Source organism: Rhinatrema bivittatum, chromosome 1 (assembly GCF_901001135.1).
Source record: "Rhinatrema bivittatum chromosome 1, aRhiBiv1.1, whole genome shotgun sequence".
Taxonomy (NCBI): Eukaryota; Metazoa; Chordata; class Amphibia; order Gymnophiona; family Rhinatrematidae; genus Rhinatrema; species Rhinatrema bivittatum.
In genome coordinates, this window is record NC_042615.1 from 639,162,484 (window position 1) to 639,189,986 (window position 27,503).

The 27,503-nt window shown below is 43.8% G+C and overlaps 1 protein-coding gene across 16 annotated transcripts in view; it reads right to left on the reverse strand.

Moving 5' to 3' along the window:
* Positions 1 to 27,503, reverse strand: part of PPIP5K2 (diphosphoinositol pentakisphosphate kinase 2) — a 620,162-nt gene that overhangs the window by 495,660 nt on the left and 96,999 nt on the right. For all 16 annotated transcript variants that reach the window (XR_003852104.1, XM_029572559.1, XM_029572550.1 and 13 more), the window contains 2 exons: positions 15,143 to 15,338; positions 675 to 765 (listed from right to left, as the gene is read on the reverse strand). Coding sequence is in view for 15 of the 16 variants with exons in the window: in XM_029572559.1 (XP_029428419.1) it covers positions 675 to 765; positions 15,143 to 15,338 (287 nt within the window). In the remaining variant the exon portion in view is untranslated. The remainder of the gene's footprint in view (positions 1 to 674; positions 766 to 15,142; positions 15,339 to 27,503) is intronic.

Sequence of the window (27,503 nt, forward strand, 5' to 3'; positions counted from 1 at the left end):
ACTACAGTGGTGAAAATGAATTTATTTTTTCTCAATCTGCCTTGACACAGGTAGTCTTCAAGCTCACAGCAATGATAATTGGCTTAACTGTGGGAAGGCTTTGGAATGCTTTGTGAACTGCCCTGATGCAATCAAGAACATTTTGTCTGAAAAAGGTCAAAACTATCCTGAACTGGATGATGACAAATAGATCATGCAACTAATGTTTCTAAGTGACATTACAGAATATCTAAAATTTAATCTCCTCCTACAGGGTGCCAGCAAACTATAACGGGTGTTCTTCTTTAAACATGGAAGCTAATTTTTGCTGAACTTACTATTTTCTCTAGAGGCCTTGATATTTACACTTTCCGCTTTTTCCCCAACATCTTAACAACCTATCAAAACACTGAATTGTCAGTGTTGCTCAGATCAGAATGTACATGCAGGAAAGCATATAAGTTTTAGGTCAGATTTCCAATTTTTGGCCTACTTTCCTTTCTAATCAAACCAGACAACTTTGATATCAGCAACAGATTTGACAGCTTTAGTGAATTGGTGTTGACTTACTATGGCCTCTAAGTTTATGGTTCTGCAGTGCACACTTGATTATGGGAGATTTATTTAAAATCATTTATTGATCGCTTTCCAGACAAGTCTTCGAATGCAATTTACAACTTTAATACTCTGCTTACCTGTCTTGTATTTTGTACTGTAGGTTCAAGTCATTCACCACAAAAGGGTTCCTGAGTTTTGAATAGGCAACAGCTTTGTCCAGTGGAAATCCTAAAGAAAAGATTTTTTGCTCAATAAATTAAATAAAATATAGTTTCTGCCCCTTTTTTGCTTAAACACACATGATTTGCTGTGCTATAGCAGAATACCACATATTAATCAATCTTGAGAAGAACAAAGTGAATAAATATCTGTTGCCACAATGCCTTGGTAAATTTTTCACACCTTTATACAATTTTCACATTCTATTGTCTCTATACAAATCAAAATGCATTAACATGAATTTGTTTCACTGTCCTACCCAACATGCTCTACACTTTCATTAAAAAAAAAAAATTACAGGAATATTCCAAAAGTAATAAAAAAAACAAAATATTTTGATAACAAGACTTCATACAATTTGTCATTCAACACCCAAATTAGCTCCAATCAAAAAATTGTCTTATAACCCATAACAAATTAAATAGAGCCCACCTATATCCAATCATAGCAGTTAAGCTGATTCAAATACTTCTAGATAAAGAAATCAAGTGGTATGATATCAATTTGAAGCAAAAGTCAAATATGCCAAAAAAGGAGTTGATAAAAGAGCTCCAGAATGTTACTCAAAAAGGTACAGATTGGGGGAAGGCTATAAGAAAGCTGCAGTAGGTTTGAATATCTCTTGGGGCACTGGCAGATAAATCATTGTAAAGTACAAATAGTTTGGCACCAAGACATTACCATGATCAGACTACCCCTCCAAAGTCAGTAGCTGTGGTTTAAGGAAACTGCTGTAGAAGGTAACAGAGGTCTATGATTACTTAAAAAAAAAGTTCAGAGGTCTCTGGCTGAGACCGGGGAAAATAACTGCAATAATTTCAAGATTACCCAACAGACATAGCCTGAATAGTAGGGTGACAAGGAAGTCAATGCAGTAGAAAAGTTAGGTGATGTGGCACATAGCATTTGCAAAGATGCATTTAGACTTGCAAAAAATGGAAGTGGTGCCTATCTCATGTGTATTTATTGTGGATATCCAGAAAAAGTGTCTGGCTAGGTGTGCCCTGAGGACTGGGTTGAGAAGCACGGACTTAAGGGATATTGCAGGCATGAGGGAAGTGGTTTTGAGGTTTGGTGGAAATTTTTAGTCTCAATGCTGACACAGGCTTGGAAGAGTGAACCCTAGGACTGCTAACTGACAGGGCCAAGGCACAGTACAGAATCATGAGGTAGAGGTGAGATTGGGCAGGCAAAGTCTGTTCAGAAGCAGGAGACAAGCAAAGATCAGGGCAAGCAGACAGAAGCAAGGTCAGGAAACAAGTCGGATCTCAATTGGTAGTCAGAGTCAGGAACAGCAAGATGCAGAGGAATGAAGAATCAGAACCTGTTGCTCAGGCACATGCCCTAAGCAGTGCACTTCTTTTTCTATTAGAGCAGTGCTGATGTCATCAGCCCATGCCACAGGAAATCATAAGCGCTGCCCAATAGAGTTGGTGAGCTGCTGCGGGCTTTCATTCAGAGAAGCAGGATGCAGCAGAGGAGCAGGACACCGGAAGTCACGCTGGGAGGCCCTAGCAAGTCGCAGGACACCGCACTGGGCCTGGGACCATGCGGTACAGGAATCTGAGTACCATGCAGCACCCTGTGGTCTGCAGCATATTACAAATGCTAAGTAATATGTGTGGTGTAAAACGGACAGCACATCACCCTACTAAAGCATGATGGTAGCATTATAATGTGGGGATGCTTTGCAACAGGAGATTCAGCGAACCCTTATGAATACTGAAAGAAAGATGGTGCAAAGTAGAGGTATATCATGGAGGAAAGTAAGTTTGTTTACCATAAATAGAGTTTGCCATAAAGAGTGGGATGAATTTGCCTCGATACGTGGGCTGACATCATCCAACAGCACTGAACGGTCCCCATTTCTCTGGTTCAGTCGATTTCCACATGCATGTAGAGTAAGTTGATTATAGAGTTTAGCTTTAGCTAGGTAGTGGACTCTCCAGAGAAGTGGGTGGGTTTTAAGCAGACCTCATTAATCCTGCTGCCTATGGAGGATTGCATAACAGTGCACTTATTGAATAAGCAATCTTTACCCCCCCCCCCCATTGAGAGTGAATTACAGTGAACTACTTAGTGAACAGACTGCACCAAAATACTTGCCCAAAGCTACTGATGCTTTCAGAGAGATTGCCAAGACAGTAGTGGGATGTGAAGGTGTGAACTGATGATCAAGTTGCAGCTCTGCTAATGTTTTCAATTGAGATTGATCTTAGGTGAGCCACTGAGGTGGCTATGGCTCTCCCTTGATGAATCTTGATAGTCTGATCTGAAGGCCAGCCAGAGCATAGCAATGTGCAATACAGTCTACTGCGTTTGGCAACAGCTATACCCAGTATGTTAGGATTACAGGAGACAAAATGTTGACAAGCCTGAACTCAGAGCTCTCTTCAGATAATAGGCTAAATCCCTTTTACAGTCTAGACAGAATGAAGAGCCTTCTTCCCTTTATGTGCAAGAGGTTTCAAAAAGAACATGGGTAAAACAATGGCTTGGTTCAAATGAAATGAAGAAACCACTTTTCATAAAAACTTAGGATGAATGTGGTGCACTAAGTACAGAGAGTAATGAACAAATGCTTGAAGCTTGCTAAAATCTTCTAGCTGAAGTGATGACTAGAAATACCACTTTACAGGTAAGGAACTTTAAGAAAGTAGACTCCAACAGCTTATGGGGAGGATTCATCATTTTTGCCAAGATGACATGGAGAGTCCATGCCCATCGGCCTCGCAACTGGAGGTCTCATATACCACAAACCCTTCATGAACTTCGAAAGGGGATAGATGGAAATTAGCTATCCATTCACTTGAGAATAGCAAAGAGCAATGATACTGAGATGCACGCTGACCAATGACATATCGAGGCCCAAAGAGGAGAGGGAGAATAAGAACTGAAGCCGATCCTTTGGAGCACAAGAAAATAGTTCAGGGAGTCTCCTTGACAAGATGAAAAAGTTTTACATTTAGAACTGTACACTTCCAGTAGATGGCTTCCTTGCCAAAATCATAATCGCCTTAACCTCTTTAATCAAGTTTCCTTAGGAAATAGCCACTGCTATTAATTGCATCAGTAGCATGGGTTCTTCTTAGTGTTTGGGTAATTGCCAGGTTCTTGTGGCCTGGTTTGGCCTCTGTTGGAAACAGAATGCTGGGCTTGATGGACCCTTGGTCTGACCCAGCATGGCAATTTCTTATGTTCTTATATTCTTATAGTGACAATGAGGAGAATATTGAGCAATCAATATTCATGCTGTTCGTTAAGTTGAGGGAGGGGAGGCTCAGATGACACAGCCAACACTCCTCTTGAGTTAGAAGAGCTGAATCAGATCCCAGGGGAACAACAGGCAGACTATTAACCTGATGAGGAAAGAGAACCACACTTATTTAAAAATTCTTGTATACCACCTATACAATTTGTAATGGATCTAAGCGGTTTACAAAGAGTACATACATACAATTATAAACAAATTACAAACAGCATAAAATGTACAAAAACAGATCCAGGTTGAAATAAATTAAAGATAAAAGGTTAAAGTTAAGGAAGGAAGAGTTGTAGCTTGCCTGGGCCAAGGTGAAGCAACGAGTCCTCAAGTACCTTTTGCACCATCCTCTCCACCAATGGAATTAGAGGAAAGACCTACAGCAGATCTGCATGCCACTTCAGCAGAAAAGAATATGGAGCAGCTCTGAACAAGGGAGAAAAATGTGTTGACTTTCCTATTTTCTGATGCAAACAGGTTGATTGATGGTGACAGAGGTCAAATAGTCTGAATGCCACCACTTAGTCCACAGGCTACTCATGGGGGTGATCTGCTAACATGCTGATATCCCAGGAAAATAAGTTGCTTGAAGAAAAGCTCTGTGGCATACAGCCCGCTTGTTTGTTTACATAGGACATTGCCTCTCTGTTGGCAGTTTGGACTAGAATTCTCTTTAACTAAAGGAAATTAAGAAAAAACTCTTGACATATCAAATGGTTCACAGCTCCAAAAGATTTATCTGGAATAAGTGTTCAAATGCAATCCAAAAATTATTTGAGTTCAGAAGGAGCCTGTGCATGCATCTCACTCCCTACTGGATGCATCTGTTGCTAGCATTACCTGATAAGAGTTAGAACTCAAAGAGGGGTACCTTTCTCCAGAATACGGCCACCAAAGGAGAGACGATATCATCATAGTTCTTACAGGATGTGACAAAGTCTGACATAGCTGATCCCACTAAGAATGGAGGCCCCACTGCAGAACTCTGATATACAGGTGCATCATGGGGACCATATACACCACTGCCACCGTATGTCCGAGGACAACCAAGATTGCTTAGGCCGTTACTTGATCTTGCTTCAGTAAGTTATGGACTAGAGCTCAAAGACAAAGGGCCCAATCTTACAGAAGGAACATTTTCTCTGGATGACTATCTACACCCCTATGAACTTGATTCTTTGGGTACAAGACTTGACTTTGGAAAGCTGAACCCTAGTGATTGAAGAAGCTGAATTGTCTTCTGCAAGGTGTTAAAACACCCCTGCTTGATAAGATCATGTCCCTAGCCAGTCACCCAGTTAAGGAAAGAGATGGTGAGCTGGCACTACTGTTGAGCATTTTGTAAAGCCCTCAAGGGCTGCCAAGAACCTGAAAGATAGAACTTTGATTTGGTGGTAAGATGAATCCACTATGAATCTGAGGTGTTTCCAATGAGACAGATAAGTGATCTTTCAGATCCAGGGCACACATCCAGTCCCTGTTTGAATAAAGGGTAGGATGGTGGGGAGAATTTTCATTTTGAATTTTTCCCATAACAGGCTCTTTTTCAGTCCTTGTAAATCCAGGATTGGTCCCAACCCCCCCCCCCCCCCCAACTTCTTGGGGATAAAGAAATAGCATGAACAGAGCCCCTTGCCATGATCTTTGGGACAGACATGTTAAATCACCCACTGGTTGAGAAGCAACTCCACCTCAAGACAGAGTTGGATTAAATGAGACAGATCTGAAATGAAGGCTAAACAAACATCAATGCAGCACTGGGGGACAGGATTCCACAATTCTGAAGCACCAGTGGTGCTTGGTGATCTTCTCTTTTCTAAGAACCTTTGAATCCTTTCCCCTATCTAATTTATAGTCTGCTTTTTGGCATTCCAAAGTAGATTAGAAGGGTCATAATCTGAGGGTTGCTTCTTCTCAAAAATTAGACCAGGCTTGGGCCTAGCCTGCTGTGGCAGGCTGAAGACTCTCAGGTGGTGATCCACATGCCAGAAATTGTTGCAGCAGCGCAGGTGGAGTGTGATACCACTGAAAACAGATTGAAAATTCTCCATTTGAAAAACATTATTTGGAAAAGATACATGAATGATGTGTTCATACTGTAGAATGGTTCTGTTGAATAGCTAAAGATATTCCATCAAAGGATGAATTCATATGAAGATTGTGATTCATGCCAAGCATGTGAGGTGACGCTCACTGTCAAAGATTTCAAACATCCAATAACAGAGACAACAGACATTACACCATTTTATCACTTGTGCGTCATCTTATATTGTTTCCTTAGAAATAGCAAGGACACATGTAGGAAAAACCACAATAATTTTAAACACACATTGATTATCGCAGTTTTGAGCATGGACATGTAGAGGCGCCTTCAGTGGCTTACAGCATGACAGAAGATCATTCATTTGAATGATTGGAGGTTTTTTGCAATTGATATAATTCTGAAACATCCATGCAGTGGAAACAGTGATAAAGCAGAGTTGCTTACCTGTAACAGGTGTTCTCCCAGGATAGCAGGATGTTAGTCCTCACATATGGGTGACATCATTGATGGAGCCCTATCACAACTTTTTCAAAGTTTCTAGAACTGACTGGCACACTGAGCATGCCCAGCATGCCACTAACCCTGCATCCAGCAGGGTTCCCCCTTCAGTCTCGTTTGTAGCAAAAAGTAGGAGCAAAAAAAATAAAATAATAAAACATAAGCGAACCCAACTCTGCAGGGTGGTAGGTGGGTTTCGTGAGGACTAACATCCTGCTGTCCTGGGAGAACACCTGTTACAGGTAAGCAACTCTGCTTTCTCCCAGGACAAGCAGGATGGTAGTCCTTACATATGGGTGAATATCGAGCTACAGGATGCCCGAATAGAATGAACCAAAAGCACCCAAAGACGTGCAACAGGCACAACAGGGGTGCTATTGGGTATTAGAGCACCCTGAATTCCACAGTGGGTCGCAGGTAGGAAGTTGGGCTATTAAACTGGAAATAAATTACGTAGGACAGACTGGCCAAAGACAGAATCTTGCCTACCAGCCTTGTCGAGGCAATAATGAGCTGCAAAAGTATGGAGAGAGCTCCATGTAGCAGCTCTACAGATGTCAGCAATCTGAACAGAACTGAAGTGTTCTATGGACGTTGCCATGGCTCTGACTGAATGTGCTTTCATGTGTCCCTGTAGCAGAAGGTCTGCTTGTTGGTAGCAAAGTAATACAGTCTGCCAGCCAGGTGGACAGGGTCTGCTTGCCCACTGGAACTCCCAGTTTGGTTTTATCAAAGGAGATAAAAAGTTGAGTGGACTTCCTATGGGTTGTAGTGCGGTCCAAATAAATGGCGAGCACACGTTTACAGTCCAAGGAATGCAAGGCCCACCTCACCTGGGTGTGAGTAAAGTTTTGGAAAAAATGTGGGCAGTATTATGGACAGATTCAAATTGAAATCAGAAACTACTTTTGTCAAGAATTTAGAGTGAGTGCGGAGTACTACACAATTGTGGAGAAGTTTTGTATAAGGCGAGTATGTTACCAGTGCCTATGGCTCACTGACTCTGCGAGCCGATGTTAAAGCAAGTAGAAAGAGCACTTTCCAAGTGAGATGACCTAGCTCGCAGGAGTGCAGGGGCTCGAACAGAGGTCGCATGAGCCGTGCTAGCACAACATTGAGGTCTCATGCCTGAACCGGAGGACACAGTGGAGGCTTCAGTTGTAGCAAGCCTCTCATAAAGCGCCCTACAAAGGGTTGTGCCGAAATCGGGGCATCTCCTATACCTTTGTGGTAAGCGGCTATGGCGCTGACGTACTCGAATGGAGGAAGTTTGTAGGCCAGACTCCGAGAGATACCAGAGGTAGTACAGGAACTTTGTTATAGAGCAGGAAAAGGGATCTATGTCCTTGTCATGCACCACAAGGAGAATCTTTTCCATTTGGAATGATAAGATTTCGTAGTAGAAGGCTTACGTGAAGCTATGAAGACCTGGGACACATCGTCAGAAAGGTTAAAGGATTGTAATATCAACCTTTTAACATCCATGCTGTCAGACAGGGAGAGGAGGTTTGGATGACGCAACAGTCCATTGTTCTGCGTTAGAGTTGGACCTGTGCCAGGCAATTGGTTGCTGGACAGAGGTCGCATAGGATGGGAAACCAAACCTGTTGCGGCCAGTAAGGGGCTATGAGGATCATTGTGCCCCAGTCTTGTTGCAACTTCACGAGAGTCTTGCTGATGAGTAGAAGTGGAGGGTGGCCACGAGTGGGTGAAGGCATTCCTCGGTGGTATCTTGCGGCTACAGTGTAGAGAGTAGAAGTTGTCTACTTTGTGGTTGTGAATCGACGCAAAGAGGTCTATGTGTGGGTGGCCCCACTGGTGGAAAATTTGTTTTGCTACATTGGGATTTAGGGACCATTCGTGGGGATGAAAGTTCCGGCTGAGATTGTCTGCCATCACATTGTCCATGCCTGCCAGGTAGGTTGCTTTCAGTAGCATGGAATGGGAGAGAGAGCCCAGGCCCAGAACTGCGCCACCTCCTGGCATGGTAGGTAAGAGCCTGTGCCTCCTTGCTTGTTGAGGTACCATATCGCTACTTGGTTGTCCGTTTGGATTAGGATTACCTTGTTGGACAAGCAATCCTGAAAAGCAAAAAAGGGTGTATTGTATCGCCATGAGCTCCAGAAATTTTATCTGGTGCTTTGATTCCGCTGTGGTCCAGGTTCCCTGGGTTTAAGGTTGCAGGCAGAGTACTCAGCTTCTGGAGGTTGAAAAGGTAGTCCTATCTGAAGATTAGACTCCTGTATCCACCAAGCTAGTGAGAGACTAAGCTGGCTGGTGACGTGGATAATGTGGGACATATGTTGAGATGATTGGGACTACTGGGACTTTAAAGTCCATTGTGTTACTCTCATGGCTCATCGAGCCATTGGGGTAACGTAAACCGTGGACGCCATGTGACCTAGCAAGGTTAGTAGATGACTAGCTGTGGTGGTTCGGCGAGTCTGTACTACTTTGGCCAAGGTGGACAATATACGTGCTCAGTCCTTTGGGAGAACGCTTTGGCATAAATGGTGTTTAGATCCACTCCGATGAAGGAAAGGGTGCATGATGGAGTCAGATTATGAGAAACCCCAAGGACTGTAGCAGTTGCATAGTGAGATGGAGGGATTGAAGTACTACCTCCTTGGATGGACCTCTGAGTAGCCAATCGTCTAGATACGGACAGACATGGATGCTGCCTTGTCGTAGGGAAGCTGCTACTACCGAGAGGCATTTTGTAAACATAAGGGGTGCTGACGCTAGGCTGAACGGTAGCACTGTGCATTGGAAATGCCTGTGGCAGACTAAGAATCTGAGGTATTTTCGATGAGGAGGGGTTATGGCTATATGGGCATATGCCTCCTGAAGATCTAGAGAGCAGAGCCAATCTCCCTGTTGTAGGAGAGGGAGCATGGTGCCCAAGATTACCATTCTGAACTTTTCCTTGCAGAGATGTTTGTTTAGGGCACGAAGGTCCAGTATAGGACGAATGCCGCCTGACTTTTTTGGAATTAGAAAATATATCGGGAGTAGAACCCTTTTCCTCGCTGTAGTCAGGGAACCAGTTCTACAGCATTGGACTGTAGAAGGGTGGAGAGTTCTGTCTTGAGGATTGGAGTATGGTTGGGTAGACTCCACACCAGATGTGGTGGAGAGTCCGGTGGTAGTGTAAGAAAGTTGAGATGGTAAGTGTGGGCAACCACAGAAAGGACCCATTGGTCCGTTGTGATTGAGTGCCATATGTTGGCAAAGTAGCACAAGTGGCCTCCCATAGGAAATACTGTTTGAGGCGGGGGTTGACTGCTGCTCTCCAGAAGTGAGTCAAAACCCCAATGCAGGACCAGTCTGAAGAGCTGCTTGGGCTTTCGGAGGCCTGTGCTGATGCGGCTCACCTTTTTGATAGGGTATGGTTGGTCTAGTCCGGGATGGAGGAGGGCAAGACCTACGGGTTTTATAGGTTAGCTTCTTGGGTTCCCGTCTGAACTGCCTTTTGGAGGTAGACGAAAAGTCAGAGGAAACAGTAGATAGTTGGCGCAATATCGCATGATGGTCTGAGTTGAACAACTGCTTCCTGGATTTTTTTCTCCAAATTGTCCCCTGTGCATGGAAGGTCTGCTAATCTGTCCTGGACTTCTTGACGTAAATCTGAAGATTTCAGCCATGCCCAGCGTCTGGCACTTATACCTGCTGCTGACACTCTGGAGGCAGTCTCTAAGATATCTTAGGCCGCTGTGACCTCGTGTTTTCCAGCATCAAGGCCCTTCTGCAGGATGGAATTCAATCCCTCTTGAAACTCCTCCAGCAGGGATTCGGAGAAATCCTGAACTTGTTTCCAGAGGTTTCTAGAATAGTGTGTCATGTATAGATGGTAGGCTGCTATACGTGCCATCAGCATAGATCCCTGGAACACCCTGCAGCAAAGGTGTCCAAGGACTTCTGCTCTATGCCTGGAGGGGGCAGAAGAATGAGGTCAGGACCTCTTAGCCTTCTTCTGAGCGGATTCGACCACTACGGAGTGGTGAGGGAGTTGGTTTTTCTGAAATCCTGGAGCTGATTGAACCAGGTAAGTAGCATCAGTTTTTCTGTTCATCAGTGGAACTGCACCTGGGTGTTCCCAGGTATGGTGTAACAGGTCAAGCAGAACTTCGTGGACTGGAATTGCCATCCCTTCTTTGGGGGCATCCAAGAATTGTAGAACTTCCAGCATTCTGTGTCTGGCATCCTCTTCAGTCTGCAGCTTGAAAGGGATGGTTTCAGACATTCCTTACTAGCCATTCACTATCAGACCCACCAATACTCTGTCAACAATCTCCCTCCCTACATTAATTCTACAACATTGTAAATAATTTGCCCTTGATTAAACTCCCTCTGCTACTTTCTCTTCTGTTCCAGTTATACACTTCCCTGTTTTATTGTAACTGCAATATTCTAACCTTGCACTGTTAAAGTTTCTTTGCTTTTTTGTATTGATCTCTGTTTTTCACACCCTGTTTAAATGTAAACCGGCATGATGTGACAACTGTCATGAATGCTGGTATTTATTTATTTATTATTTATTTATTTTATTTACAATTTTTATATACCGACATTCATCCAGGATATCATATCGGTTCACATTGTAACGCAAAAACAAACGCACGGCATGGCGCTTTACATTGAACAGTAAAAAACATGATAACAAGGCATTAACGAGAGGGGGAACAATAACATGGGAAGTTCTGCAATAAAATTATAAACAAAGTTTGCAATTATATACATATGTACAAAAGAAAGAAAACTATGAGGTTAGTTTTAATCAGGCTAGGAGATAAGATGGGGAAGAGAAGGGAGGAGAGCGAGGTATAATAAAAACACTAAATAAAATAAATAAAATTTCCTTTATAAAGCTGGCAAATGAGAGGTCCTCTGGAGGACAGCGGTGTCTTCTTCTGGAGGTGAAGGCTCTGATAGAATGTCCTCAGAATCCTGCGAGTCAGAGGAATCATCACCCCAGGGATCATATGGCTGATCTCCTCCACCCTGCGGTCCTTCCGATGGAGGCAGAATCCCTAATTCAGTCGGATCAGGAGATGGCATCAGTGTGGAAATATACCCGATGGTCCTGGAATCGGGTCCGGCATCAACGAATCCCGCTCTTCATCGTCTGACGACAGAGGAATCTGGGTCGATGCCGGAGGAGGAATCAATGGAGCTGGAGTTGATGACTAAGACTGCTTCCGACTCTGTGCACTTTTGGCCGGAGTAGACAGGGACGAGCACTTAGATTTGAAAAGTTGTTCCATTTTTTTCTAAGCGGGCCCGGTGGCCTTTCGGAATCATTGGGCGCAACTGGTACACAGTTGGACGTCATGGGAAGACCCCAAGCATAAAATGCAGATATCATGCGGGTCAGTAATTGACATAGTCCTCGGACACTCTGGGCACTTCCGAAAACCGGTCGCCGGTTTTTGAAAAAATAAGAGTGGTGGTCATCGGGCACCAATGGGAGCACTGTCGGGAACAGACTGCAAAGAACGAGGTAAACTTACTGGCACTAGCAGAGGTCAATGGTCGATGAGGGACCCCAGGATGGGGAAAAATTTGAAATTAAGAAAAATTCCGTGAGGAAAAAGTTGTGAGAAATTCTCAGAGCTCCTGAGAACCGCGAGGCAACTGCTGCACAGAAAAAAAAAAAAAAAAAGAGACTGAATGAGGACCCCTGCTGGATGCAGGGTTAGTGGCATGCTGTGCATGCTCTGTGTGCCAGTCAAAGTTCTAGTAACTTTGATAAAAAAGTGTTCCATGATAGGGCTCCATCGATGATGTCACCCATATGTGAGGACTACAATCCTGCTTGTCCTGGGAGAAAATTTTAATTCAACATGAACAAAGATGGATATATAGTTTACGAAGTATGGAACAATGGTTTAAATGTTTGTATTGAATGGGGACAGTTTCTCCAAACATCTTAAGAATTCATTTGTTGGTTGTATTGATTTGATTATGCATAGTTAAAAAAAAATTTTTTTTGAAACCTATCTGCTGCTCTTTCGATATGTTTCTTTTAAAGTACGCTGCTTCTGAACTTCAGACATGTTAACTAAACACATGTCACGAATATGTGATGTATCAGAACCGCACAGTTGTTGAGTTTTAAACAATTAGGTTTATCATAGGGAATTTATGCATATCGTTTTTATTCATTTTGTGGAAGAGGAGTATATACATTGGTAGAGAGCAAAAGCTAAGTGTGGCTCTAACTTAAAAAAAGGAAAAATTTTGGTTGGGTGTAAAGCCACATGTGGGTTTTAATTTATGACACGATTTAAAAATTGAGGACTTTTTCTCACGCCATTACAAATTAAAAAAAAAAAATGGAGGGTCTTTTAAAAAAAAAAGTGATTATGCACATGATAACTATCTGGAAAGCTTAACTCTAGCAACTATGTCGGCCCGGCTATGCCCCTCCCATTCCCAAATCCATTACCCATAACACCACATGTCTAATAACACCACTATCAAGAATCGGTACAGCATTTAATACAAGGCAAAAATGACAAATAAATTGGATAAAAAGGCTTCAGCTTTAGTGAACTATATACCCCCCTAAATACCATGTTGGCTCAGGTACAGGTTAATTGCCAAACCAGGCTACACCACCATCTCTACTGTCTGCCATAATAACAAGCAAGGCAGCATTGAAACCCCCCCCCCCCCTCCAATAGACCTTGTCCCCAAGCAAGGGGGTCTCCTGAGGTGTACAGATGCTCTGCCATACACTGCCTAAGGTGTCAGTCCACTGCTTACCTGGACCATGAGGTACTACTGTACCACGTCTGAAACACCCCTATCGGCCCAGGTACGGCATTCAGATCTATATTAGCCTCTACATTAGCAATTTTTATCAGAAAGATATTTGAAATATCAGTTTTTACTCAAATCACCTACAATATATTTTGGGGAAACTTTATATAAAATGATTACTATGTACATTTAAAAAAAAAAAAACTTGCTAAAATTTATTTTGGATAGCTACTCAAAACTGATGTACCTATGCTTTATGGCTAATTCTTGACTAATTGTCAAAGGAGAAAAAAAGCAAATACAATCTCCAGCACAAGCAAATGTATCTCAAGAATATTCATAGCTGATATCCTGAAAACTCAACTGGCAATGGGATCCCCATGCCAAGTTTGAGAAACTCTGCTCAATATTGTACAAGTCTTCAATCTCAGCTAAAAAAAACAAGAAGGAATAATCCTTCTCATAGTTCACACCCTGAATTAGGATCCGGGCCAAAAAGAAACAAAGCATGATGGAGATCAAATACTTTAATCAGTTCAATCTTTAACTTTACCTTACCACTAAAGGTTCTTCTGCTCAATCCCTTGCATTTTTGGTTCATAAGACTGCAGCCTCTCTTAGAATATTCCCTCTATGTCAATGTCAAAGGACATGGCCTACCCAACCAATGATGTAGTTTAATTGATCCATCATATTAAAGGTTTAATATGTTTGACATCATGGCCAACACCATCTTACAAGATCTAGCAAATGTGAGGGGCTGATGCAATATCAGGACTCAGATCAGCACTCTACTAAATGCACGGTTGGATGTGCGTTTTGGATGCGCTAGACTTATGCCCCATGCAATACTAGGATTAGTGCGTCCAAACCAGCATATAGCTAATAGCAATCACATGTAAATGAGACTATTAGCTATTACCCTGCGATTCAAAAAAGTCCTGCGTGGCCAATACGCCCATTGTAATGTGGCAAATTTAACAGCCTAGGAGCTGGCGTAAAGGAATGCTGGCTCAAGAGCTCAACCAAAAACAAAAATCCAGCTTTCTGTGGTTCCTCCTAGAAGTATTGTCATGATACAAAGTAGGAAGAACCACAGAAAACAGAACCGTACAAAAAAATAAGTCTTTGAAAAAAAAATTGCACAATATACACAGTGCATATTGTGCTGGTGGCAGGAGAAAAAAAACGGACTCTTGTATTGAGCGTCCATTTTCCTAACCCGCACAGCCAGCCAGGTCTCCTGGGCGCCCAGAGCTGAGGAAGCGCTAGGGATTCAGTTTCCCTAGTGCCTCCTTTTTAACACTGGAGCTCATTAGTCTATGCATTGTAAGCCTGGAAGAGGCAGAAAAGCGCGCATTAGGAAAGTGGGCGCTCAATCATGAGCACCTATTTTTCGTGCATAGATATTGCATCGGCTTGTATCTGATTTGTCATCATGACTGCTCCAAAGGCTGCAAGAGAAATAAAGGTATAGAGCTTAAAGAAATTCAAGATTATTGAAACTCCCTTGCCTGCATATTTTTAAAATATCTTAAAAAATGGAACTACAAGTTTAGGCATGCAATGGGAGAAAAAAAGTGGATTGACTAAACACATCCCTTTTAAACATGGAGCTCTATGATCACTCTATGCTGAAATACTGGGTAGCATTCTTTCAGTATGGAAACAAAAATTACATTAATATATTAATTTCTAGTCATCGAAAAATAATGCAGTGCAGGAAAATCAAGGAAATTTAAAACAAAAAAGTATTCAAGATAATACTGTAAAATGTTTTTTGTTTTTTTTTTTAAAGTAGGGAATATTAAAATCACCTTTGGAATGAAAGGAAACCAGGCAATCGCACAAAGGCCATTTCTCCACTGGCTCATTCAAAATATAATCCTCTTCAAAAATGACTACTGCGATGTACTTAAACATGGAAAGACGTTCCATGATCTCCTTCATTGGTTTGGATTTGGATTTTTTTGCCATGGCACAGATCCCAACCACAATCTGCCTCTCAGGTGGCTGTAAGAGAGAGAAAGGAAGTCATCAGTTGGGGACCTTGCTATATTTGGCCTGCTCTTCCTCCATGAGTGATGTGGAAGCACCTTGCCATTATCACTGCTCTTCTTCCTACCTCTGTCAAAGGGCGGAGGGTTTGCCACTGTCATGCAATCTACTTCCTACTTTGAGGGGAGATTGTATGTTTGGCCTACCCTGCCTCCTGCCTTGTTGGGGGGGGGGGGGGCACAGGGAAGATCAGTACCACAATCGCCAGCTCTTCTTTCTGCTTCAGGGAGGAGGGTATATCCTTGTTACAATTGGCCTGCTTTTCCTCTGCCTTAAGGGAAGAGTAGGTCCTTGCTCCGTTTTGCCTACTCTTTGTTCCTCCTTTGGGTGGAAGGAGGTTTCCTTGATGTAATTTGCCCATTCTTACAAGCTCTTCACTTGCACAGGTAAAATTGCAGGTGGACTGCTACTCTCATTGCATTGTAAGATTAGTATGTTTTAAAAATGTTGCCCATGCTGACAGCTGGCCATTCTTCTTCAACTGGAAGGCTACACAAAAAGTGTTTGGATGGCCACATTTTGGCCCTTGATATAGGTTTAACAAGGCTATTTCAGAGTTTCTGAAGTAGCATCAGGCTGTTAATTGATAACAGCTACTCTGACATCCTAAAGAAATCAGAGCAAACTAGAAAAGCCTTGTTGGCTCTGTTTCTTTGATAACCACAGAAACACTAGCAGGCCAATGCAATAACCTGTGTATTAAGAGCCTATGCACTGAATTTTAACATGCAAGTTAAATTTTTTTTAACTCCCTATGCAATAAGCTAATGTATCAGGAGCTAAAATGTAGGGGTGCTTTGAAAGGTTCTTTTCCTATGAAGCTAGACTAGTTAAGAAGAAAATCATTACTGCAATGAAATTGCATTGATCAGATTGGTAAAAATTGGTAAAAATTATTCAAGGTTGCTAACATGACAATATGCTGAAATGCTAGAATGCACACTAAAAATCAAAAAGTATTTCAAAATTCAACAAAGTTTTGTTCCTGCCTTCTGGGCTTACTTTACAAGAAATCAGATGATTTATAAGATCTATAAATCTTATAAATGATCAGATGATCTTATAAATCTTATAAATGATTTATAAGATCATCTGATCATAGCATGAGTAACATTAGATATAAGTTGTTTCTAGTTTATTCTCATTCTCTCTTCTACCCTAGTTGGTTACTTGGCACCTCCTGTGTGAGGTAGTTCAACCCTAGGCTGCTCTCAGCAGGGTACTCCCCCGTGTTTCCAGCCAAGTTTTTACTCCCTGTTAAATGTAATTTCCTTATCTTCTAATGTTTGATGTAAACCGATGTGATATGACCTGTCATGAATGTCTGTATAAAAAAGTATTAAATAAAATAAATAAATAAGAATTCAACCTTATTAACCTATGCAATCAAATAATGCCAACCAATTAGGAAATGTTATACAAATTAGCTCATTGGCATGTGAACTAGAGGTGTGACACTTAATCCAGTGTGTCAACAATGCTCTTCAAGACTGCTTCTGACTTGCCTTGCTGGCAAATCCACACTCTTCTGGGATATCCCATACTTTATCTATATAAAGATTTTTCTTTAAAATGCTGTTATTTAAGTGTTTCTTTTATAGCCACAATAATAATACAACTTACAAGTGGCTTGCTGTTTGCAACCAAGAATCCCAATATTTTACAGGATGCTATAATTACAAAAGTGAATAATTCTTGGAATTCTACTCACAGCAGAGATAAAAATTTCACAGTTAAAGATTACAAAATACCAGGATTTGTTAAAAATTGTGATGCATTTAGAACTAAGTAGTTAATAAAAGAAGAAAAAAAAAAAAAGAGTTGCATCCTTCTGTAAAATCAGGTTTGCTTGCTGTAAAACAGCAGGATGAATTAGCCATGTTCTCCGAGACGTCCTCCAAGCAACCCAATGCAGAACTTTCTTCAAGTATACAGAGCTTTGCTCTGTGTGCCTGCGCAGATGTTCCAGCACGAATCTCATCTCAATTAAACGCAAAGCATAAATGTGCAGCAAACACAGAGATACAGAGTCAGAATGAAGTTGAAAGTTGTCCAGGGAGGAGGGTGGAAACGCATGGCTAATTCATCCTCTCTATGGAAAACACTGTTTATAGTAAGAAAACTTGCTTCCCCGCCCCCCCCATAGATAAGCAGGCTGAATTAGCCATGCGTTCTGGGAGTCCCCAGCTACGAAATTCTAGAGCTTATTGTTATTTCTGATTCCACAGAGTTTGCTGAATAGGAGAAAAACTTGCAAAAGAATTAACAGTTGAGGTGGACAGCTTACGTTTTGAGTTGCGAAACGTAGTATTGCTTCACCCATCGCTGTTTCCGACTTTGTCTGTTGTGTAAGACAATAGTGTGATGTGAAGGTGTGCAGAGAGGACCATGTAGCTGCCCTGCAAATATCTAAAATCAGTACATTTCATAGGGGAGCTATGGAGGTTGCTGTAGCTCGGATTTGATGTGCCTTTACTCCATCCAGGAGTTTATCCTTCTGCAATGAATAACAGAAGTTAATACCCTGGAATAACCAAATCGCCAAGGTATGTTTTGAGACTGGCAAACCTGACGCATTCAGATTGAAGGAGAGAAATAAATGTGAATTATACTTTGGAGACAGAGTTCTTTGAATATAATAAGCCAAAGCTCTTTTACATTCCAGTGTATGAAGGGTTTTCTCCATTTCTGTAGCATGTGGCTTCAGGAAAAAAGTTGATAAAGTGATTGCTTGGTTCAAATGAAATGCTGAGATTTTAGGAAGAAAGGCAGGGTTGGTTCATAGAGTAACCTTATGGTAGAAATGCAGGTACAGAGTGTAATGAACTAAGGCTTGCAATTCACTGACTCTTCTTGCTGATGTGATAGACACTAGAAATAGTACTTTCCACAACAGGAATTTCATTGAGATGGAATATAATGGTTCAAATAGCAGGTGCATGAGCTTTTCCAAAATTATGTTAGTGTCCCAGGGAACCACTGGGTTTCTGATCAGGGGACAAAGTCTTATAGCTTCCCTAATGAATAGAGATGCCAATGGATGTGAGGAAATTGATTTTCTATGCAAGCAAAGGTAGTAAGCTGCAATAGCACTCAAGTGCACTCTAATGGATGATACTGCTAGTCCAGAAGAATAGAAGAGATGGAGATATTGAATAATTTGTTGAGGAGAGCTATGATGTGGATCTATTTCTGTATTACTACTACAATTGCAGTATCTGCTCTATTTTCTAACATAATTCTTTCTTATAGACTGTTTCTAGCAGAAATAAGAATATGCTTGATGTACGTCAAGAGAGAGAGATGACAAGGCCTTCGTTTCAATCTCCAAGCTGTCAGATGTAGAAAGGAGTGCAAGGGGTGAAGTAAAGTGCCCCCTTCTTGTGATATTAGGTCCTGTGGTTTCCCTAGGTATAATCAGCCTTTGGATTGTTACATGTATTAGGTAGGCATACTATGGTTGTCTGAGCCCAAGCTGGTACAATGACAATGTGATCTGATTTGTCTGTTATGTACTTTTGCATTACTCTTCCCAACATGAGTATCTGTGGGAACAAAAATGTGTCCTGGGCTACTCTGCAAGTGCTGGGGTAGAAGGAACAAATCATGGTAGTTTTGTGTTGGTCTCCATTGCGAACAGATCTATAAAGAGGTGTTCCCCATTCTCTAAACAGAATGTTTGCTACTTCTTGATTTAAATGCCCACTCGTGGGGGTGGAATATTCTGCTGAGCATGTCTGCTTTGTGTTCTTTATTCATGGAAGATATGTTGCTTGCAACTGGATGGAGTGGCTCAGTGCCCATTCCAGTGTTAGCACTGCCTCCTTGCAAAGAGTCCACAAACTGGACCCTCCTTCCTTGTTTATGTAAAACATGGCCACTTGGTTGTTCGTGTAAGCCATCAGTCTCTTCCCAGTGAAGATATTTACAAAAGTGTGTACTGCACTCCTTATAGCCCTCAGTTCTAGCAGGTTTATCTGTAAGTTCTTCTTTTGGCAACCAAATCCCTTGAATTTTGTAGTATAATACACATGCATCCCAGCTGCGAGTAGATGCATCTTTTATCATAGTGATTTGATAATCAGGGGAGAGGAATGGCACTCCCATTTGTAAGATGAAGGTGGAGAGCCACCAGTCTATATCAGAGGCTTTAGAGTGAGTCTTAAGAATTCAACGAGACATTGGATGGTTGTGTTGTGACCACTGGGCTTTTAGCTTCCACTGTAGTCTATGCATATGAAGACGGGCATGTGGTATCACAAATAGAACTGCTGCAATATGACCCAGGATTGTGAGAATTTAGCGAGCTGATGCATTAGAGTGAGCCTTTAATGTAGATGCCTGTTCTTGGAAAGTTTGTATTTGTTCCATCGGAAGGAAAGCTCTGCAAAGTTTGGTGTTTATGAATGCTCCAATGAACTGGAGAGATTGGGTGGAAACTTGGCTTGACTTCTCGTAGTTGATTATCCAAAGTTGAATCCCAACTTTTCTAAGCAAATTATTTATTTATTTATTTTTATATACCGGTGTTTGATTTTACACATCACATCGGTTTACATTCCAACAAAAAAATGCAGGAAATCAAGCGTTTCCTTTGTCAGTACATTGAATAATAAACATGGAAATTGTTAACAAGGGAGATAAAAACATGGGAAAGGTTAACATTAAGGGTTGCTCGAAGGGGTGCACAAAGGGGAGTGCCCCTTAGTCGCGTGGCGCCTGCTGGCTTGGTGCCTTTCAACGGTCCAGCTCCGTTTGTGATGACGTCGGGGGAGGGGCGGGTCTCTCAATCATGGCTTTCCCCACAGCATTCTCCTCTCAGCTTCAAAGGTCTGCTGCAGGTGTGAAAGCAGTATTTTTTGTTTCAAGGAAACTAGGAGCCAGTCATCCAAGTAGGGAAAATTCTTGATGCTTTTCCTTTGGACATGGGCCAAAGCCACCGCTAGGCATTTTGTGAACACTCTGGGAGCTGAGGATAGGCCAAATGAAGTACCTTGTATTGATAACGAGTCTTGTTCATTTGAAAGCAGAGGTTCCGCCACGAGGCCAGATGCATTGGAATGTGGGCATAGGCATCCTTGAGATCCAAATAGCACATTCAATCGTTGAGTTGCAGGAATGGGAATGGTTTTGAGAGATGTTATGTTGAATTTTTTTCTAATAAAATTGTTCAAGGCCTGAAAATCTAAAATAGGCCTAAGACCCCCACCTTTCTTGGGAATGAGGAAGTATTGGGAGTAAAACCCCTGATTGTATTGCCTGGGAGTCAGCATTTGTACTGCATTCTGTTCTAGCAGCATCTGCACTACCTCATAAAGCAGATGTAAGGTTTTGCGATCTCCTTGTGGATGAACCAGATGGGGTAGGCAGGGAGTTGTATGGAAATTTAGTTGATAATGGAGAAATTACTTACCTGATAATTTTGTTTTCTTTAGTGTAGACAGATGGACTCAGGACCAGTGGATTATGTGCTTTTCTGCTAGCAGATGGGAGATGGAGTCAGATTTCAAAGCTGACGTCACCCTAGATATACCCCCTGCAGTGACCTCTGCTCTTCAGTATTCTCTTCGAAAAGCCATTGTGAATATATATTTGCTTAAATAACTTGATTTAACTGATTCAACTGATTTCAAAAACTGGAGACCGCCAGTGCACTCAACCAATTAACGCCGACACCGGACAAACTGCGGGTGTCTTGAACTAGGGGTAGGCAACGGCTTACCCATATTTGCTTAATCGAGGTTTGCTTTCCAAGGTCCTTCTTCTCTGGGGTAGCCATCGGTGGGATGCTGAGTCCATCTGTCTACACTAAGGAAAACAAAATTATCAGGTAAATAATTTCTCCATTTTCCAGTGGGCCATGGGCAGCCTCCCAGACAGGGCGGGAGGCTGCCCGTGGCCCACTTAGTACTGCCCTTGAAAAGGCTGCATCTTCTCGGGCCTGAACATCCAGGCGGTAGAACCTGGAGAAAGTGTGTAAGGAGGACCATGTTGCCGCCCGACAGATCTCGGCAGGCGACAGCAGCTTGATTTCTGCCCAAGATACTGCCTGGGCCCTAGTAAAATGAGCCTTAACCTGTAGGGGGTATGGGCCTTCCTGCCTCTATGTAGGCCGCCTTGATTACTTCCTTGATCCAGCGAACTATAGTCGCCCGCGATGCCGCTTCTCCTTGATTCTTCCCACTGTGGAGAATGAACAAGCGATTCGTTTTCCGCACCGGTTCCGATCTTTCCAGGTATCGCACCAGACGTCTGCCGATATTTAGATGGCGAGGAAGGCGGGAGTCTTCAAAGTCCTTACGTTCATCCGGAGATGGAAGGGAGATGGCTTGGTTCAAATAAAACTCGGAAACCACTTTCGGTAGGAAGGAGGGGATGATGCGCAGCTGTATCATTCCAGGAGTGAACCTAAGAAATGGTTCCCGAAAGGATACTGCCTGTAGTTTGGAGATGCAACGAGCTGAACATATTGCCACCAGGAATACCATCTTCAATGTTAAGGGGCATAGTGACAGACCACGCGTTGGTCTGAAGGAAGCCCCCACTAGGAAGTTTAATACTAGATTGAGATTCCATAGGGGCACCGGCTACTTTAAGGGTGGCCGAAGTTGCTTAATCCCTTTTAGGAAACAGGCCAAATCCGGATGAGCTGATAAACTGATTCAGTTCACTTTGGCTCTGAAGCAGGAGAGGGGTGCTACTTGGACCTTGAGGGAGTTAAGTGACAACCCCCGTCTTCATACCGTCCTGTAGAAACTCCAGAATCATGGGGATCTTGGCCGTCCGCAGGAATATCCCGCAGTCCTCGCACCAGGCTTTGAATATTCTCCAGATCCGTATGTATGCCAGAGATGTTGAGAACTTGCGTGCGTGGAGCAGGATGTCAATCACAGCATTCGAGTAACCGCGCTTCTTCAGGCAAGTCCTCTCAAGGGCCAGACCGTAAGAGAGAACCGAGATGGACCTTTGTGAAGAATCAGGCCCTGCTGGAGAAGGTCCCTGTGTGGAGGTAGGCACAGAGGGCTCCCCGCAAGGAGTCTTTGCATGGCTGCGTACCATGGGCGTCTTGGCCAATCTTGGGCCACTAGTAGAACTAGTCCCCTGTGGTGTTCTATCTTGCCGGTGACCTTGCCCAGTAGTGGCCATGGGGGGGGGGGGGGAAGGCGTACAGTAAGTCTTCCTCTGGCAAGGTCTGGACGAGAGTGTCAATCCCTTGGGAATGTGGCTCTCATCTGCGGCTGAAGAACCTGGGGACATGGGCATTGAGAGAGGTGGCCAGTTGGTCCATGGCTGGGAGGCCCCAGCGATTTACTATCAGTTGGAAGGCTGTGGTCGACAGCATCCATTCCCCCAGGTCCAGGCTCCCTCTGCTGAGATGTCTTTTCCTGCGATGTGGGAGGCCAAAATCCCATGTAGGTTTACCTCCACCCATGCCATTAGAGGGTCTATCTCCAGAGACACCTGCTGGCTCCTCCCTGGCGTTTGATATAGGCAACCGTTGAAGCGTTGTCCGATATTACTCAAATTGCTTTGCCTCAGAGTCTGTGGCTGAATCGCAGGCACGCTAGTCTGACTGCTCGAGCTTCCAGGCGGTTTATGTTCCCATCCTGCCTCTTCCTTGCTCCATTGTCCCTGGGCTGTCAGTTCCTGACAGTGGACTCCCCACCCTCATAGGCGCACATCTGTGGTGAGCATGATCCAGTTTGGTGGATAGGTTTCTCCTCTGCTCAGGAGGTCTTCCTGTAGCCACCACTGCTGGTAGATGGAGGCGAATTGAGTAGTCCTGGGACAGTGGGTTCCAGTGTGACAGTAAGGCGCACTGGAGTGGTCGCATGTGAGCCCTTGCCCATGGAATGACCTCCAGGGTTGATGCCATGAGCCAGAGGACTTGAAGATAGTCCCATAACTTGGGATGTGCATTGGTCATCAATAATCGCAATTGTCCCATCAGCTTCCTTCTCCTCGGGATGATATAAATTTGTCCCAAGGGATGCTGCAAAACTCCAGAGAGTAACCTTCTCTAATGATGTTTAGTACTCATTTATCTGACATGATTTCGACCCATCGTTGATAGAAGAGGGAAAGCCAACCCCCTATTTCCTCTTCCTGTGGATGGGTCAAGCCCATTCTCATTGGGAAGCACAGTTCGAGCCTGCCCCGAGGCCTGTTCCTCTCGGTTTGTCGGTTCCAACCTTCCGGAGGGGCGAGTTATATGGAATGATTAGTTCCTGCAGTGTCGAAAACGTTGGGAGCCTCTGCCCCTAGTTCTTCTGGGGGAGGAGCGTTGGGATCTTTTACCCCTGTCTTCCGGTAGCCGAGGCACTGGGTATTCGCCCCACTTCCTGATTAACTTCTCTAATTCGCTTTCGAAAAGGAGAGATCCCTTAAAGGGCATTCTTGTGAGATTCACCTTAGAAGTCTCGTCTGCCTACCAGTTCCGCAACCATAACTGCCTTCTGGCCGCCACTACCAAGGCTACTCCTCTGGCTGAGGTACGCACCAGGTCCATCAGGAAGGCTGCTGCAGGTTCGATCGTTTCACCGGCATACATTCCGGAATTATCTACCTCTCTCGATAGGAGCAAGCAGGTTCATGCCACCAGCATGCAGCAGGAAACTATCTGCAGTGTCATAGCTGTTGAGTCGAATGCTTGCTTAAGGATGGATTCTAATAGTCTATCCTGAGTATCCTTCAATGCCGCCCCTCCCTCCACAGGAATGGTTATTCGCTTCGAGATGGCGCAGACCATGGCATCCACTTTAAGGAAACGCAGGCATTCCTTGGTTGCTGGTTCCAGAGGGTACAAGGCTTCCAAGGCCCAACCTCCTTTAAAGCTTGCCTCTGGGGCATCCCACTCCAGCTCAATCAGTTCCTGGATGGCTTCCAACATTGGGAAATAGCATGTGGCCTTACGAAGGGACACCAAGATGGGGTTCTTCTTTGGTTCCACTATAGGGTCCGTGCCTGGGATCCCCATAGTCTTCAGGGTCTGTGAAACAAAGAGCCGGTAATTCATCTCTGTGGAAGAAGCGAAGCATTGCTCTGTATGGTTCCAGGCCTGGAGGGATTTCCCCTTCCTCCAGTGAGGCACCATCATCGTCTGAGGTGTCTGGTTCCCTGTCAGTAAAATTATTGGTAAGACGAGGCATGTCTCATGGCACCCAAGCAGGGCCGCGAGGGTCAGATGCTCCTGGCTGGGGTTGGACCTGGGTCGCAGCCAGGGCTGATTGCGCCTGAATGAAGGCTTGCACAGACCCTGGAAAAATTCTAACCAGGAGAAGGCCCTTGGGTCCATGTTAGCCCCTGAAATGCCCTCTTGTGGAGATGCCATTTCGGAGTTACGTAGGTCCAGGGTGCTATCGTATGTAACAGGACCCATCCTCAGACTGGGAGGGACCAGGCTTTGGTATCCCTTGGGCTTCTTCGCAATGATGGCACAGACAGGACTCTAGTGCAGGCTGTGCGGCTCTGATGTGGCAGGCTGTGCAAAGAGAAAGCCTTCTGAGCTTCTTGGATGCCGGTACCATTGCTTCTGTATATAGATGCAGAGGTAATGCATTTCAATATGCGCGCAGTTATGAGCATGAGCACTGTGCACACGTGTAGTTATGAGCGCGGTTGTGCGTGCGTCTATATTTGATGCGCCCAAGTTGGGCGCATCGGCCATCTGGCCTGCCCCACGCATACCGCTGGTTGAGAAGGGAAGATGGTGCCAAAGCCCCCCGCACGTAAGATGGCGCCCCCGAGGGTCTCCACGTGTCTGGATCCCTGCACCGAATCGAGGCCTAGCCCAACCATGGCTGCTCAATCCAATCGGTGCTCCCTTTTTACCTCGCCGGAAGAAAAAACGGAATCGGTACGGCAATCCGAGCCCTGGAGACCTTAATTTAAAGTTTTCTGCTTACCTCGTCTCAGCGCTTACCGATCGCATGTGGGACAGTCTTCAGCTGCAGGGGGAGAAGGTTTTATCTTCACCACTGCACTCTGTTGTGCACCCGCTGCCTTTCAGCCGCTCTGGGGGTTAAGTCCATGCCAGGAACCAGTTACCGGACCAAGGCACACCTCTGAGGGATATCGAAAATCACCTCAGGAATTCTCAACTCTGGGAGGGACCCTTAGGTATCACCGCAGGAGAGCAGAGCTCGATCTTCTTTAAGGTAAAAAATGTTTCTTAATTCTTAACACTGTTCTAGTGTGTGGGATAGTGTCTGCATCTGCTAGGAGACAGAGATACTGGAGAGCTGAGGTTACTGCAGGGGTATATCTAGGGTAACATCAGGTTTGAAATCTGACTCCATCTCCCATCTGCTAGCAGAAGAGCACATAACCCACTGGTCCTGAGTCCATCTGGCTACATGCTAGGAAATAGCTTTTTACAATACTGAGAGCCCAACAGTCTGTTATCGATGACCATTCTTTGAAGGATGTAAATATCCTTCCTCCAATTTTCAGTGATGTCTGTGGCCTTGCTTTGTTCAAGAAAGTTGATGATGCTTCTGACTCAGGCCCTATGCCTGTGCCTGTTTTTGCTGGCTTGGTGCTCTCTGGAGATTTCTAGTTTGCGGTTGCTGAGGATGCTGTCTCTGGTAAGATGGTGCACGATAGGGAGTAAACTGTATTGTCGACATTGGTACAATGGTTGTAGGGATAATACGATTTTTAGAGTGGTATTATTTTGTTGGGAATGTGAGTAATGATACTGCTACACTTTGTTCTTTCAACTGTGAGACAGTTTCATGCAACCTGTCTCCGAAAAGATTGTCCCCCTTTGCAAGGTAGGTCAGTGAGCTTTTCATGGACATCATCCCTTATTGTGCTCACTCTGAGCCCGGTGATTTCACAGGCCGGTATGGCAACTGCTAATATTCTTGCAGAAGTATCAAAGGCTTCGTAGACCGTACTAAGTAGATGACGTAAGCCTTCCTCCAAGCTCGAGTTGATTATCAGCCGTAAAAGCACAGTCATATTGTAGACACTCAAATACTGAATTATATAAAATTGGTGCTGCTGGATTCTAGAATTCAGCATTGCGCCCTGAAACATTTTCTTGCCAAAATTGTCCAGGTATTTGCTGTCCTTACCTGGTGGGAGTGTTAGAAAACCAGGCTGTACTCTTCGCTTTTTTCATTGCTGATTAGACAATGACAGAAGGATGTGGTAGTTGCACTGCTCCATAGCGTAAGGACTTGCATACTCAATTTCAGATCTGTTTTCCTGGAAACCATAGAGGTGGAAAACTGTGATGTTCAGGATTTATCTAGGACATCCTCCAGTACAGCACTGGGAAGCAATGCCATAGGCTCTGATAGAATATTGAAAATCTTTAATATTCCATGCACTTCCGCCCTCGGATCTGGTATTTTTTTGTTTCTATCTTTAGAAAGGAGCCTACTTTCTCTATGAACTTTGAATATGTTAAGTCCTCAGGTGGCCCTTCCAGTAGATCTGAAGGGATCCCTATAGATGATCCAGGAGATGGTGCAGAGGTAGGGATTTTGGACTTCCCTCCCCGAATCTGCCGGACTAGGTTCATGCCCCTTCATCTTCTGGGAGTCAAGACGGTAGGGACTTTGTAGAGATGTCTTCAGACTCTGACGATGAACCTTTGTCTTGAGGAGGAGGCCCAGCATTGATAAGAACATAAGAAAATGCCATACTGGGTCAGACCAAGGGTCCATCAAGCCCAGCATCCTGTTTCCAACAGTGGCCAATCCAGGCCATAAGAACCTGGCAAGTACCCAAAAACTAAGTCTATTCCATGTAACCATTGCTAATGGCAGTGGCTATTCTCTAAGTGAACTTAATAGCAGGTAATGGACTTCTCCTCCAAGAACTTATCCAATCCTTTTTTAAACACAGCTATACTAACTGCACGAACCACATTCTCTGGCAACAAATTCCAGAGTTTAATTGTGCGTTGAGTAAAAAAGAACTTTCTCTGATTAGTTTTAAATGTGCCCCATGCTAACTTCATGGAGTGTCCCCTAGTCTTTCTACTATCCGAAAGAGTAAATAACAGATTCACATCTACCCGTTCTAGACCTCTCATGATTTTAAACACCTCTATCACATCCCCCCTCAGTCGTCTCTTCTCCAAGCTGAAAAGTCCTAACCTCTTTA